We start from the raw sequence: 16822 nt of genomic DNA, 5'->3' as shown, positions 1-16822 counted from the left end.
CTGGTTGTGTAGCATTGGCATTCTTTATGAGACAAGAATGTAACGGTTATGATATGGCTGCCCTACTCACTGGATGTGAGCCCCACTGAACATTTGTGAGATGACCTGGGATGAACTGTTAACATCTTGGGCTCTGAGACCAGTGAACAGGCACATGCCTCTCTAGGGTCTATGAGGGGAGAGGGACCTCCAACAGTGGCCACACACACACTTCTAGTCTGTGTCTTTCACTGTAGATCTTGTTCATGACCAATATTAACCTGTACTATATTTACTATGTCATGTCTATTCCATAAAATGAAAAAAAAAACAAAACAAAAATGACAAAAAAAATTTCAACTTTGATACAGCTATAAGTGTATTCTTAGTATATACCAGGATATAAAAAACATCAAATGAAGATGATACCATTTTGGTATTTATTGATTTATACTGTGTGGTCGTTAATACGTAGACACATTTAGCATAAATATGTGTTGATTTACAATCGTGGTTAAGTGAATCGATTTCTTTAATTCTCTGGGGAGAATTATGAACAATTGGGAGCTGTGTAAGATTTAACACAGAACCTGGCAGTTGACAGTGGAATGAAGGTGTGCAGCCTATGTCCCTGATTAGCCTGTGTTCCAGTTTCAGAAATGCCACCTGAGATTGAGCTGAATCTTGTTATTTTACTAGGGAAATTCTTCTATTGATGTATTACAGAATCTTTTTGTGCACTGCTTCTCCAGAAAACTGCGAAAAAAAGTGTTTGATCTGTCTACTTCATATCTGCCTGAGTGCCTGGTCTTTTGGGGAAAGAAAGGAAATTGTTTAAGCTGCCTGCTTGCTAAGAGATGATCCCATTATGTATAGCAATGCCTGAATCCTGTGAGCTGCTTAAACCAAGTAATGAAAACCATGTAGGGTTTAATTCACATAAAGAAAACAAAATCTAACACACTTCTATGTGTAAATCTTCCCACAACACCCATGTCTGAGATGTCAGAGAATAAATTCCATCATCCAGAACTCACAGGTCAGTCTCCTAAAGAGACTTAAAACCCCATGTGAATGTGGCTCAAGATATTTTTGTTCTGGTAATCTACTTTCAATTCAGGATTTTGCTAGCAAAACAAATAGGACATCTGGCTTGAAGAAGCTTATTTGTAATTATTTTAGCAATCAGGACAAGTTGAGAGATATGACTGTAAAGGTATAAGCTCCCTGACTTGAGCTACCAAAGTCAAAAAGTAACGTATAAAAAATGAAATGGAGACCTTTAATCCCAAAAGAGGCAGACTTTACAAAGAATAACAGGACCATGGTTAAGTACACACAGTGTTGTTTTCTTTATAGCATCTCAGTTCAGGCCCTTTTACCAGGAAGATGAAGCTAATTTTAAACCTATTTATTTTAAAAGTCAAACAAATCAGCTGGATTAGATCGAGTTGAGATTACACTCAGCCCAACAGCTGTTTTAGGAATGCCTTTGTGTCTCTCAAAACCTCCATTCTGTGTTTTAGGTGTTTATTCTTGGATGAGTAAAGGTACACATTTCAAGCCATCAGAATGCCAGGGTAGTGTTCTAGGGAAGGTCACCAAAGAAATGCAAAACGTGTGCACAGGGAGATTTGTTATTTTTGAAGAAAACAGCCTCGCTCTAAAGTGTTTTAATGCTCTCTGCACCACTCATTAATGGAAGACAAAGTAGACGGCAAAGGCAAAGTCATGACTTAATTTTGCAGCACTACCTTCTCACTTGAGGTCATCAAACCTCAGCAGCCAAGCTGGGCCCTGGATACTTTGATGGGAGAACTCCAGGGAAAGCCAGATTTCTGCTGATGGATCGTCAGGTGGCAATTTTCCCATGGGACCCTACATTTCCAAACTGATTAATATTGTGGAACTGTGCTAAAAAAAGGTGCCGTCCTTCTAATGAAATGTTCATCCAAAGCCAAGCTCAGGAGGTCTTTGAAGGCACGTTGGCACTGTATGAAAGATTAGGAGCGTGTCCTAGCTAAATCCCTATTCTGGGTGTGTATAATCTCCTTTACCTGTTCCCCCTTATTTCAACGGGCAAAGAACGTCTCACTTCTTGAAGATGTGGAGTGGGGCTGTAGGAACACAAGATGGTTTTGGGGACGCTACACTTTAGAGACTGACAACGTCAGTCCCCTCCTGTATGTTTTTATTAGTAGTATTTTTCTGTGGACAAGATGTGACTTTGAATGGACTGCTTAAAACTACAACTGTTAGCTGTCGGCAGGAGAACATGAATTGTTATCCTGCTAAGCTCAAAACCGTGTGGTTGATACTTGTACTTGCAATTACATTCAGTACAAGTCAGTTTGACACCATGACCTTTCCTTTTTGGACATTACACATTTGGCAAGTAAGTAAAGCCATGATGGTAGTATTCAGCTCAAACAACCACTTAGTGTCCATTTCGTGCCATAGTTGTAAAGCAACTGGATGTCTGCTTAAAATTTCCAAAGCTGATTTTCGGTTTATAGCTTTGAAAGAAGTAATTAACTGAAAAAGCCAAATATTCAAAAATGCAGAGCACTGAAGAATTAAATTCGGTATCTTAAGACAGCTCACTTTCTTTATGCTAGAGGACAATATTATTAGAAACACTGAATGGAACTTGTGACAAAGGGAGATTACTCTTTTCATGCAAGCCAAAAGTCCTCCGTAAGAACATTGAGTAAAACAAATTTTTAGGATCACAGCAGAACACTTGGGTCTTTAGTTCTGTATTCTAAAGAGGCAGTGGGTGTCTAGTGGCTAGACATGTTTATGGTGGCTCAAATGAAGCTCCAGTCCTGTTAACAGCCAACTGTTCTCATGTTCCAGCAGGGGAATTTATATTAAAGCTGAATAATAAAAACAGACATTAACAGCACTGATGTAGGTACTTAAATTATAAATTGTGGCAAGGTCCTTGAATTCCATTCAGCAAAAATAACAAAACAGTTTGGCAGATTTTGTGAAATTCGAAACGAACGTCTTATGACAAGTTATTAGCACTTGACGCATCATTCAGCATGATGGGTCTGCTTATGCTTTTCCCTGTGTGAGACAAATCTCTCCAAAAATAGCCAAAATGATGTGAGATCCCATTTTGTGAGATAAACAAATACAACAGGCAACAAGCATATACAGTATATAAAAATATATTTTATACAGTATATAAAAATTGTCAAACTGCCCTAAAAAGATTTTGGCATTTAAAACGTAAACTCAGGTAAATGTACACAAAGCATCACATTGCTTTTCGTAACAGAAAACGAAGTACACAAGATTTCCCAGTTTTCACAGGGTTTACTGGTAATGACCTGTTTTCGTGCTTGTTCTGTGGGGTAGAGATTAGCTTCGTTTACAGATTAAATAAACTCAATCCCTTCTTATGTGATCAAACCCTGATCATTCTTAAAGCTAAAACAAAAAAGGTACAGCTATAAACGTTTTCACCAGACCTCCGAGGAAGATCCTCTTCATTCTAAATGATCTTTAAGCTAAGTTTGGTTTGAATAAAGCTATGCTTTTTGATAATCTTAAACCAGTACAATTTGCTTTGTAATTAGCATGAGTCTTGTTATTTTTTTCTTTGCATACCTAAATGAGTAAATATTTAAATGTAAAAAGTAAAAAGAGAAAATCTATAGATGCACACAGAGTTAAGGTCCTTAGAAACATCTTTTGACTGCACATACTGGGTGGAAAACATTTGTTGACTATATATATATTAGGTATATATTGTTGACCTTATATATATATACACCTCATGACCACACAGTAAATAAGTTGAGGACGTTTTAAGTCAGGAAAATAATGTGAATAAAAGAAAACTGGATAAGTAATGTTTATAAAAAAGAAGCTGAGGGTACTCAGAAGTACTCAGAAGACAGGTCTGATAATGTTACAGTATATCTAAGCACTTACCAAGTCAGTTTTGGGCAGGTCCTGGTCGTCAGAAGAAAAGTAAGAAGATGATTTGCTGAATCCGTTGTTATCCCCTCCCACAGACCTGGGCGGCTGGGCATGCTGTCTGTATGTCGCACTTTTGGGAGTCCAGCAGAAAAGGTTGATAGATTCTCGCACACAACGCTCAATGTCAATTTCTTCGAAACAACAGAGAACATGAAAAAGTGTTAAACCTCCACAAATGCAACCAAAACCACCACTCTACTGAACCAAAACGAATAACCACATAGACGTTGCATGATGGCCTTACAACCAGATCTGTGTTTTAGATGGTCTCACCACACAAACCACCAGCCTTAGTATTCTTAAATGTTTTTGGCAGATGTTTAACCACTCTTACCAACCGGAAACATGTATAGGCCTTATGCATCTCCAACAGTTAGTATTTTTAATGAGCCCAGAAAGTAATTTACAAGGCTTAAAATATAATGTTTGGATTGACAATGATTGACTTTTATGTCTAAGATGTTGATTAGTTTCCGCATACAATGTAATTGGGATTTGCACAGTACTTATCTGCAATCTCCCTATCACCTCATTTCACCTTAAAAACAAGAATGATTTTTTAAAATATTATCTTTAAAAAAACAGGATTTTTGCCAGACATCTCAAATTTGAATGGCTGTTAGATTCTTGACACGAAAGATTCTGAATGCTATGTTACCCTAATGTCATGCCATCTTCTGTTCTGACAATGTTCCACAAATACAAGGTTAGAGAAACAAATCCAGAGAGTGTCTGAATTTTACCTTCCCTAAAGTGTCAACAAGCTTTATATTTTGTGAAAAACAAAAACAGTCAGATTAAATAAAAACAAAGATTTTAAGAACATATGCAATTCAAGGTTACAGAGATAGTATGTTAAATGTGAAAAAGGTGGATAGCTCAGGCAGTACATGCTGAATGAGAAATGAAGAGTTCTGTCCCAACCTAAAGGCAATTTCCAATTAAATGACAAAGATATACTGCAGATATAGTGGATCCTGAGGAGTCCTTTCTTTAGACTTTCTGCACATCAAGAGGAATCAGAACAATAATTTCTTCTACCCTAATCTTTTGAAGTTATTTGGCATAATAGGCCAATGAACTTCATTAATCCAGTCTGAGATTTTGTCTCCTTGTACTAACTGCTGTTTCTTTTTATTGTGACTCTCCTGCACAGGAGAAATACCAATACCAGCACAAAATGGCTGCACTTTAAAAATCAACAGTATTAACATCTGACTGTATTTGCAAACCCAACACCAGCACCTATTGCTACATCAGTGCTTTCAACATTAGCGATAATTTTCTTCAAGACTTAAACTTAAATAAAATGTCTTAGGATATTACTTTTCCTTAAAACTTACCAAGTATGTTTAACATTCTGTCCCTTAAAATGAATATATTATGGAAATGATTGAATGGTTTAACAGCAATACTAGACAGCTAAACGAAGAAAGAAGAAGAAACAGAAGTTAAAAGAAGACTATACTAACTGCACCACCACATGACTGTTAAGAGATGCTGTGGTAGTTACTTAGACAAAAGCAGGTTTAGTCTTGGGCATCAACTGTAGCAACACTCAGTGTTACACAGGATAATGCTATTGATGAACTGTGTATCCACGGCCCTATAATGTCATTAAAAAGTGATAACAAAGCAACATTCCCTATGCATTATGCATTTTACTTTAGGAAAACTAATCCACTGATGACCAAGAAAGGTTCAAATGCATATAATCACAGCAAATGGCAGTCATGATACAGTATGTTGGCACAACCTAACCACTCTAACAAATAAGCAGTTATGTCCTGACAAGCAGACATGTTGACATTTTTTTCAAACCTATTACGAGTTCCATTTGTAAACATCTACACACACCAAGAAAATGTCATGTATTATGAAGAGTAAAAACTATAAAAACAAATTACAAGTCATTAAAGAGCCATTTAATTGAAAAGAGAAATCAAGTTGCCTTTTTTTAATAAAATGTATATGAATACTGTAATATTAAGTAAAACTGAACTTCTATAGAGAACTTATTTGCTTACTTTTTCCAAAGTTAATGGTTTATGTAGTCCCTATGTCACACCACTATTAAAACAAAAATATGAGTTTGTAATAGCTTGTAATATCTTCAAAAAAGCTTTAGTACTGTACACCATGGGGACTTTGGAATATCAATGCACTAAGGAGAAAAGTTTGAGGAAAAACGTAATAAGACAAATGGTTAAAAAAACTGTGGATTACAAGACAGACTGCAGATGATTCTTCAACAAACAGCATTTATAGTCATTTTGGTACACTTAATAGATTACAACTACCCTACCACTTTGACAGTCCAGGTAGTCTGGAACAAAATCACATGTCATCTGCCTCCTTGGCAGCCATCGGTTTGCACTGCCAGCGGACACGACTCAGGACTGTTTCACCTACATCTCTGTGCAGCCTGCATATCTCCTCAGGTTTACTGTAATAGTCTTGTCAATGATAATTAATGTCAGGGGGGTTATCTAGTGTCTGCAGCTACAACAGTGCCTGGAACATTTAAAACCCACCAGCCTGTACTTTCATCTAAACCATTAACATTTCCATGCTTTAGGAGAAGAATGGAGACCTGTGGTGATCAAGTCAGAGGGCCCATTGCTTCCAGGGTGACAGTTCTTGTGTACAGCATAGGACAGCATAGTTTATACAGGTTTTATCTTGCTTGTGCTTTTAAAAACTTTTTCTTCTTTATGTAGCTTATTTCAGGGTTTGACCCTAAACGGGGTTCGAGTTACTCTCCTTAGAAAGGTTTTGTGTGTCAACTATGAAAATCAGGGATCTTTGGAGTTCAGGAATCCTGCGGGTTTCATTTTTTTCTTGAGTACCAATCATTTACCTGGGTTAAATTGATCCAATTAAGGCTTCACTGAATTAAATTAAGCTTTTTTCCACAGCATTCAGCAGCTGATGATTTTATTGAGATGCAGAAAATTCCAGATTCCAGTGAAGGCCAAGAATAGGGAACCCCTGGTGTACAGGCTTGTTACTGACAGCTTATTCTTAATTAGTTTTTCCTCCACCCCGTTTTTTCTGATTTCTGTAAAACCCAACTGTATTCTTATCATATAACAACAATGCAATGTTGAGCAAAGCACTACGCTCTGAACAAGCCTTCAGGTTACAGTCTCTATACAAAGGTATACCTGACTAATCTATTCTGGTCCTGATATCAAGCTGTTCTAATGTACTTGAGAGCTCTGCTAAGGAAATCTGTTCCTTTGCGGAGTGATGGGGAGTTTGTGCTGCACAGCTGAGATCTTTATGGCAGTGATTCCAACTCCTCACACCTGCAGATTTATGTTCCAGCTGAGTGCTTATTTACATAACTAAACCCTTGAATAAACAAATACTGTAATACATTTGAACTCGGTTTTCCTTAAAGCGTGAACAGAGACTTTTTTCAGCTCTTGAACACGGTGGAGGTTTCTTTCAAACTTTTGTGTTTGCTTATGCAACAAAATCTCCACATTTCAAACCTGGATGAAAACCTGGAAATTAGATTTCATCATCCAGACTAAGGAATCAAATAAGTGAGAACTTGGTCACAAGAAAAGCAGATGGATGGGATCTCAAAAACTGAAATAAGGGAGCCCTGTTTTAAAGAAGAATAGGATTGTTACACACAGCATAACATTTGCTCCTGCTTGAGATGACCAAAGTGAGTGGGGCATTAGGGTTGCAGAACGTCCAAAATCATCACGGCACAGACTGAAGATTTCTTCAACCTTCTCAGTGGGGACGAGTTATGTAATGCCGGCTCATGATTGCAAGCTTACACTTTATTATGCCTTTCCAGGGGGGCTAGACTGAATCTGGGTTTTTGCATTACACAAAAGGATTATCATCATCGTCTGTCTTTCTCCTCAAACACATTGTATATCTGATTGCAAGGATTCATTAGCTGTGTGGCATTTACACTGCCAGAGAGCACAGAGCAACAATTTGAGGAACTGATGCAGAATGGAACTGCGGTTTGTAGACAAATGTAAGATAATAACGATTTTTTTTTATGGGTAAAGCATACAATCATTTTCATAAGCTGGAGACAGAAACAGGTAGGATGGCTCCAATCAACAGAAATGCAAGATTCACAAAAGCTATATGCAATTAATATCAATTCCAATCAGTGGCCCCTGGAAAATAAGGATGGGAATTGCAATCGCATCACAAACTACCTCTGTCGGATGATGAATTCATTACCTGCATTTCTAATGAGTGTGATACTGCCAGGTGGTAACATAACAACAGCCACAGGCCGGTGTATGTGTGGGGGTGTCTGCTTGTGTGTGGTGCGGTCAGATGGGGGTAGACTGTGATCTCATCCGATCTGCTTTTGCAGTGCTGGAGCTCTCTGAGGCAGATACATGGAAATCATGTAGCTACAAGTGGGCACACATGAGTAATTAGACAAAGGAATGTCAGCTGCAGGTATGAGGACATCAATCTTTCCCCGTGACAGTGGAGCTTCCATCTCTTGGGAAAAGCAGGTGTGCGCAGCAAATCACTGGGATACTTTAACCCCTCCCCACTTCTCCAACCTGGCTGGGAGCCACCGGCTGAATTAAAAGGTGCACCTCTGTGGTTTAGCCACACGAAAACGCAACTTAATCCCTGCTGCTGAGGGAGGCCTACACCTGCTCTCAAATAAGCCCTGTGAAATGGGAACAATTTAACTGTTAAGGCCCAGATGAGGATGTGAGGCAAAGCTTTCATTAGAAGGGTAATTTGTGCCAGTAGTTCCTGACTCCATCGCTACTTTGTTTTTACTCTCCTGTCTGTCCTCTTGGTTCATACATGTTTTAGTTACTGTTTGTATATACAACATATTATTTGCAGTGCATAAGAAAAACTATGCCTAAAGCTTTTAATCGATACTTTACACGTGTAACTCTGTAGATGTGGATCACATACACAAGCAGACATTACACCACACAGGAAATAAGCTCAGAAAAGCAGGTTCCCTTTCATTTCAAAAGGTAACCACCAACAAGTGGGATATTGCCACCCACAAGCGTGGGAAGACTTACTGTACACCACTGTCAGGCCAATAAGGAGTGTAAAGCCCTCAGTGGCCCACCGAGCAGTGGGACAGTATATGAACACCAACACATTAGACCTGGCTGGTAATCCTGGTATGCTGCAGCCAGTTGGCAATATTTATCATGCACCATTACAATGCATAGACAGCGAACTGCACCTGTATCAGCTGAAGCCTGTGGAAGTCTAGTAGTAGGGCCATGGTGGCATCCACCATTAGTCCCAGGAGCCTCCTGCACAGCACAGCAGCTACTCTGCAACTACTCTGTTCCCCTATCCTGAAAAAAACAGGAGACTCTAACTGTAAAGGAATCCAGCTATGGACCAAGGAGGTACATTTGTCCAGCACTAGGCTACTCAAGGTGAGACTCTAGGTGCGTCTTCATAAAACACTTAAGCGTCAATTAGGACGTAAAGCTGTACAAGGTGGGAGGGGGTGAAGTAAAGTCCGTACCAGAGCCACAGTGGCTCTCCAGGCCAGAACCTATTCTGGTTTCAGCAGAGTTCAGTGGACTAGAGAGCGTGTGATTCCTCCCCAGGATGCCTGGACATAAGTCCATTTCAAGGAATACCCTGCTGCTAATTAATACAGTGAACAGGTGAAAAACAGAGTAAAGTGCCTCACTCAGGGGTATGTCTGCAGCAGGGACTTGAGACCATAAACCTACTAGTCATGAGTCCACACACTTACACACTAAACTAGGCCACCCCACAGAACCATGAAGATCTGTGAGAAATGACCAATAAATCAACAACATTAATTCCTAATTATTCATTTTGCTTAGACTTAATAGTTTCAATAAACTGATTTCTAGTTGCTGCTGTGTTTAATTGTTTACATTTGACATACATACTAGAATTGTAGTTCTGCAACAAAACCTTTTTCATTGTATTAAAGCAGAGAATGTACATAATGACTTAGACCATGTTTCTTAACTGCTAACATCATTTTCCTATTTTTTGCTGTGCCTGTCAATAAATTGACATCTTTTCAGCTGTCAGGGTTTCCACAGAGTGACACAATGTTGTTCTATTCCTATTTATTACTTTGTTTTGACATGACAACTGGTTCTGCTTCTATTTTTTAAATAGCAAGTGATTTTACAACAAAGACTGGTGAGACTTCAACGTGTTAGAACAGTGAAGATATCAATTTTATTGCTAGCAGCTTTGAAACCTGTGTTGTTCTATTCATTTCCCCATTGTCTGTGTGAAGAGACGTCCAAAGAATTCTAGATTTAAGCATAGGCAACTTGCACCTTAAATTAGTTACTTCAATAGAACATCTTTAACACTTTCTAGGACGAATGAGTGTTTGATCAATTGTAAAAACGTTTCACGAATAACCTTATTTCAGACACTGGGAAGTTAATTATGCCTGCCAGTGGAGCACTGGCCTATTTTCACATTGTGCATTAAAGAAACTTAAAAACTAGGAAAAGGCTGATTTCAGTCTCTCACGCCTAAAAAAAGCTTGCCTGTAATTTCACAATATCATGTCTAGTTAAACATTGTTGTGCTAGTGATCTTACAGTTTCAACAACAGTGCATTACAGAAAAAAAATCCTGTGTTAAAGAGGAATATTGTAGCAGTACATTTGGAAAAATACTGTAAACAGTGAGCCAATTAACTTATTTCCTAGAATAACCTTCAGACTTTTTTAAGTGATTCAAGATTACTCAGGTTTTAATAATTTTCATAAAACTCAATGCATTTTACCTCTGCTTAAGACAAAACACATAAAATGTACGCCAAAGTCCCATTTAAGGGGTTCTGGAAGTAAATCACAAGTGTATTTATAAAAATAGTCTATGCTGGCTCTGCTTTAGATTAGTCCCATAGTCTCACAATATCTTTTGTTTCTGAGAGTACAAAATATTTTTTCTCTTTTTAATTTTGCCATTGGACTATGTATTCTGGTATAAATGTATTGTTACATTTATCCACCTGTATATTAATGAACAGTAATACACTAAGGTGTTTAACTTATCTTAGCAGCTCCACATGTGAAACACAGAAAGGCATACATTTCTGGAAATGCCAGAAGTTTAGTGAGTCATCAGTCAGAACCATAGAAGTTGTTCTGTGTTGTATGATAGCTGCTCTTAAGAGGCTCTCTTTGTGAAAGCCTGACAAGTAAAGCTTCAGGCAAGCTTATTTTACCTTTGTGAGGAAAGTTGTTTTTTTTTTTTAGCAAAGTGCTTGTCCAAAATGTAGCGTGACGCTGAGGGTAAGCTATCAATTTAAGTGCCCTTACAACATGCTTTCACCTTCTTTCATCCCCACATCACCACAACACAACCACAATAAAAACAGGTGGTTGTTCAGGTATATACAAATTTACAGTATATTTAGTAAGACAAGCATAGATGACACTTTGCTTTATAGCCCTGTGTCACCCGAAGATGTTCTGTGTACTCCATCCTGCAGATGAAATATAAAATCAAGATTCCTCTGTGGCACTTCTATTATTCGATCTATAGTGCTATCACTATTATTATTGCCCACGTTGGTTCCCAAACAGAGATGATTCCTAAAAGACCTGCCAACATTTAATGTGGTGTTAGTATTAAGGCTCTTTTTACATTTTCCCTGACCAGCTTCACATGGAGAAGACATAAAAAATACATAACATTAAAAGAATACAGCACATTTAAAACAATTCTTCCCTTCCCTTTGTAGCTAATTCGATGTGGTTTTGTTCTCATAAAAGTGCTCTAGAATTTTCTGGAAAAAATAATTACGGTGTACAGTACTATCAAATAAAGTTCCGATATTTGTGCAACACTGCAAATATGGCACTATGAATAGGCAAAGTATGATCACACACATTGAATCTACATTTCTGAAACTTGAAATCAGGTGTCAGCGTTTTAGAAGGAATTTCATTTATTATGGTAATAACAGTAAAAGTCTGAAGCAGTGTTAGGGCTATAGTCAGATGCTTGTCACAAATGGTTTCTTCTGGGTAAGTTTGGTGCTGATATTAAAGCTAATGCTAAAATTATGGTTCAGGTTATGGAAGTACTTTAAATAGTTTATTAAGAATGTCTACCATTTGGAATGAGCTGAGGTTCAGAAATGAGATGCAAACTTTCTAGAAGGTTTTGGCTACTGTGAAGCCTAATGGGAAATCTGACACTGATGCAATAATTTATTTTTAAAACTGTATAGTTTTATATACAGTAAATAATGAATTGAGGGGGAATTTTGTTTTCACTTTGACATTATAGAGGCAATAAAAATACCAGTTAAATACATTATGATTCCATATTGTTTGACACTAAAAATGCGAAAAAGTCCAAAGTGGATGAATACTTTAACAGCCACTGTACAAACCACAACAAAATGTAAAGGCAAGACCAAAACACCATTCAAGTGTATTATTCACATACAATAGAATTGTAATAACAGGAACATAACCTTACCCAGAACACTATCCGAACTATAAACTTCGCTAGATTCCAAAATTGATCAAATTTGAGCCTAAAATTCAGTCTACACTCAAATGCTGCCATACAGTTAAACCCACACATACATATCCCCAAAGAAACTGTAGATTTCTGTAAGTAGTTCTGTTTTAGATTTTTTCACTAAACATTGAATCCCTTAATAACAGCAGTTTCTTAAAAGTCTCATCTTAAAAATTCATGTCTGCTCGAGTGTCACTGCTGCCACGCTCGAGGCATTTTTTTTCTTTTAGATGTCATGGCAACCGTAAGGTTTGTCTGATTGTTTTGCAGAGTAATCCTGCTTTTGTGTCGGCCTGTACACAGAATTAAAGACACATACCTTGTCAAATGTGCTAATACCCCAGTATTCGTCTCAATCTCAACGTCATCGCTAAACCAGCTTTGACTTGAAATACAGAAACCCCCTGTCGACAGAACGCCGTATGAATCTGACACAGTTGTTTCTCAAACAAGTTGTTACTTTACCTGGTAGACTGACTCTTAAAGATTCAACTTTTTAAACAACCACTGGAACACATCACACACTGATCAAATGTTTAAAAAGCCACAAAGTAATTTGTGGGGCACTTCAGATTTTCTCTCAGCACCACAAAGAGGCCTTCTCATATTTATATTTTTAATAACATTATATGTTACCCAGATACAACCTAAATCAATGGCTTTAATATTAGGTAGCAGCATAAACCTTTTCGGGAGTATTTTTCAAAATATCATGTACAATATGCAGTATGGTGTGAGGTAGATGAATGACATTCTAGAAGTTGCCCTCAACCAAATGTTAAGTTACACCTACAGACACGGGCTTTCAATTAAAATGTAATTTTAGTTGAATATTACATGAATTGGATTTACTTTGCCTCTAGCTTTGAGGATGTTGAATACTTGAATCGGAATTCAAGAATTTCAAGATTTCTCATTACACTGGCCTGCCAGTGTAGGACTTACGTTTTCGTAATTTTGTCACCATAATTGTATAAAATATTCCAAATGTGGTTTTATTAAACTAGAGCTAAAAAAACAGGAACATAAACCATTAAGTGCAATGTTTCAAGTGACACAGGGAAATGGGTGTGATTATTTATTGGTAAATCACAAATGAAATTCAGAAAAAGAGGATAAGTCAGTCAGAGGAACAAATCAGTCTTATGCCAATTATATCCAAAGTTCTAAAATAAATAAGACAAAAATTGGAAGAGCATCTAAATTCCTGAAGACGCTCAGCCTGATTTTATTTACAGTATGTGTACTTTCAGAAAGGTTTTGACAAAGTATTACACAAAAGCCTAATCTTCAGACTTAAAAGTTGTAGAATAACAAGGTACTACGTGAACTTGTCTAAAGAATTGGATGAAAACAGAAAACAAAAGGGACCGCTGAATTACAGTAACACAGGTGAATCTGTGAAATACCAGAAACCAATGTTCATAGTCCAATACCCCTTTCTTGCAAATTCACACAAATTATTTCTGGTGTTTTGTCGTCTTTACTTCTGTCAAGTATTCTTATGACATGAGGAAAAAGCTAATTAATTTCATTACAGAAAAGTGACATGAAAACAGGCCTCCCGTTCCCCTGAAACTCCGTTCCTTAAAAGCAGTGTCATGTTCCCAAGGATTTAAAGTCAGATGTGTCACTAATTAAAAACCAACTTATTCTCTGGATCAGTTAATTAACCTTGAAATGTGGAAATGATTGACGTGTATGTGGTCAAGTTAATATTTTAACAGAGGCTTATATGGATTACGCTTGGATTGTGAGTCTTGTCACAAGAAGACTTTTTCTGAAGGATTTCACATCACAAGTGTGGTGAGATCATCAAACCCATAAGTCAATAGCAAGCAAATAAGACAGATGAGTTGAATGGCCTCCTTGCCTTTTGTGTATCATTTCATGTTTCCCATAGTTTCATGTATCAGAACACTGTGTTATGATCAGCTCCATATGGTTTACCTTAGAATGTCAGCCGTCATGTAGATTTCTCAGTGACAATTTAGCTAATCCAATAACTAAACACTAATTTCTTTCTATAATTTGAGCCACAAGCTGGGAAGAATCCATTTACAACGAGAATAAAATATTTAGTCTTACTTTGGAATCTCCTTGCAGGGATTTCATTTTTACTCTCCTTTCATTATGTTCCCATAGCCCACCTACTTGGCACAACACCCCATTGAAATCTTTGATCCCTTCCACTAAGTAGCTCATAAATACTGTTTAATATAATTCCGAAAATCCATTAGACGTTCACGTCAGCTCTCAAAAAACTGAAAAGGCGATAATGAACATTATTATTCTCTCCCCTTAAAGAACTTTCAATTATACCCACTCCTGCATCAGCATCATGTAGAACCAGGAATCAGCAGGAAACACAGTGGCTACACAATTCACCAAGACTGAAAGTCCCACTTTATTTAACCCCCCCAAAATGCATAATTTAATAATGAATATTACATTAATTTAATAATAATAAGTAATTAAAACAGTTTTGCTTTATGAGACTGGTCATCTTAATACTGGAGGAAACATTACATGTTGGTAGACTGGCTGTTTGTTGTAGGTGTGCAACTTTGAGTTTTAGAGAAGTCAGGCTGAATCCTGGTCATGAGTTCTGAAGCAACAGAAGCTCAAATATCCAAGACACTATTCCAGCATCCGCTGCTCCTTATTTAAGTATTTTACCTATACTGGATGTTTGAGATTTAAGCATCAGATACTGTACTGTAAACAAACGTTTGACAACTGAGAACACCTTTAACTTGAATGAACACTCTCCTTCTCCGGTATCAATACTATGCTCACATAGTGATAATAAAAGTTAGTAAACTAATGGGTTAACTGTTCTTTGACTCAACTGATGCTGACGATCAGATTAACTTAATTATAATTGTAATTAATGCAAAGAGAAAGATGCACTCAGAATTCAAGAACTGAAATACAAAGAATCATTTTTATTAATGTCTTTTTAAACCTTCTTCTGTAATTACAATTTTATGTTAATCTGAAACAAAACCTCTAATTAGGTGCAAATTAAAAAAAAACATTTTAGCATTTATCTCAAAAAGAAAAATCACAGCATGTTGATGCTTTGTTTCAACTTCCCACTCTGATCTGCATAACACGTACAAATAAGTAAAACTAAGACCCACTACAACCCTATCAAAAACTGTCATTATCACTTAACGGAGACTGGTGAATGTTGCAGATTGATAACGTACTGCACCATACGCTAATGAATGTTCAATACTACAGATTAGACAAAATGCCTTCTACAACAGTGATCTGCAACCCTGGTTTTGAGGAGACGCAGAGTGTTCTGCTTTTCACTACAACTGAGGACTGAATTAATTCCGCGGGCCAGTGATTTGCTGAACCGGCATAAGTGAACAGGTTTTTAATTTCCCTGCGTACCAAGAAGTACCTATGAAATCATAATATCACAGGGCCTGCGTGAGCAGAGGATATCAGCGTTCCTACCTGGCAAGTCTGAAAAGAGAAGGATGCACTCATTAAAGCCATTAGCCAGCAGGCGGTCCCTGAGCTGCTGCAGAATGGCCACGCCAATACAGAATGGGAAGGAAGAGTTGCCCAGGAGAAGAGTGTCCCACAGGTGGAAAATCTTGTGCAAGGGAAACACATCTGTGGAATAAGGACAAAATGATTGTTCATTGGTATTCATAAAAGGCCTATTCTCCAAGCAATCAATTCCTTACTTTCGGAATTTTACAAGCTGCATGCAAAATTATCTGGCCAACTATATAACACATACAAGGGCCATAGATAACAACAGCACACTTGAGTGGGTACTAATATCATCAGTGTGTCCACTACAATTTACATAATTCATTTAGCGGCTGTAGATTATAACTAGTACGTATTAGTGATATAACGCCCTCTGGAGCACAAAGCATTTTCCAAAGTCACATTTTCCTCAAGTTTGCTTTGTTTTTATAGTTTACAGTGCACGACTTTAATGCTATATGTGATGGAATAGATTAACTTTCTCAAGCAGAAATTAAACTGTGTATGTACACACAGACAACACAGAGTCAGCTTAGGAAATGAAGATATCCACTAAAAAACAGCAAATTAAACAAAATATTCAGCACACTTCTCGAAATTGTCTGGGATAAAATGAGATTAAAGTAAGTTTTTACATTTTTAAAAAAAATTATCACTAAGGAATGGAATTAAACAGTCACAATAACATGCAACAGATGTATATATATACTTTCTCTTGAGAAACAAATTCATACACAATGTCACCTCAATATATTCTAATGAAACAGGAACCTGTATTAATATTTGTAATCTG

General features: G+C 37.3%; 1 protein-coding gene across 3 annotated transcripts in view; it reads right to left on the bottom strand.

Annotated features, from left to right (window-relative positions):
• tbck (TBC1 domain containing kinase) overlaps positions 1-16822 on the bottom strand; it is a 77472-nt gene that overhangs the window by 32000 nt on the left and 28650 nt on the right. For all 3 annotated transcript variants that reach the window (XM_088913161.1, XM_088913170.1, XM_088913179.1), the window contains exons 22-23: positions 15985-16146; positions 3928-4106 (exon numbers count right to left, since the gene is read on the bottom strand). In XM_088913161.1, the coding sequence (XP_088769287.1) occupies positions 3928-4106; positions 15985-16146 (341 nt within the window). The remainder of the gene's footprint in view (positions 1-3927; positions 4107-15984; positions 16147-16822) is intronic.

Source organism: Atractosteus spatula, chromosome 1, assembly GCF_055471065.1.
Source record: "Atractosteus spatula isolate fAtrSpa1 chromosome 1, fAtrSpa1.hap1, whole genome shotgun sequence".
In the NCBI taxonomy this organism is placed as follows: Eukaryota; Metazoa; Chordata; class Actinopteri; order Semionotiformes; family Lepisosteidae; genus Atractosteus; species Atractosteus spatula.
This window is presented reverse-complemented; position numbering and strand designations above follow the sequence as displayed.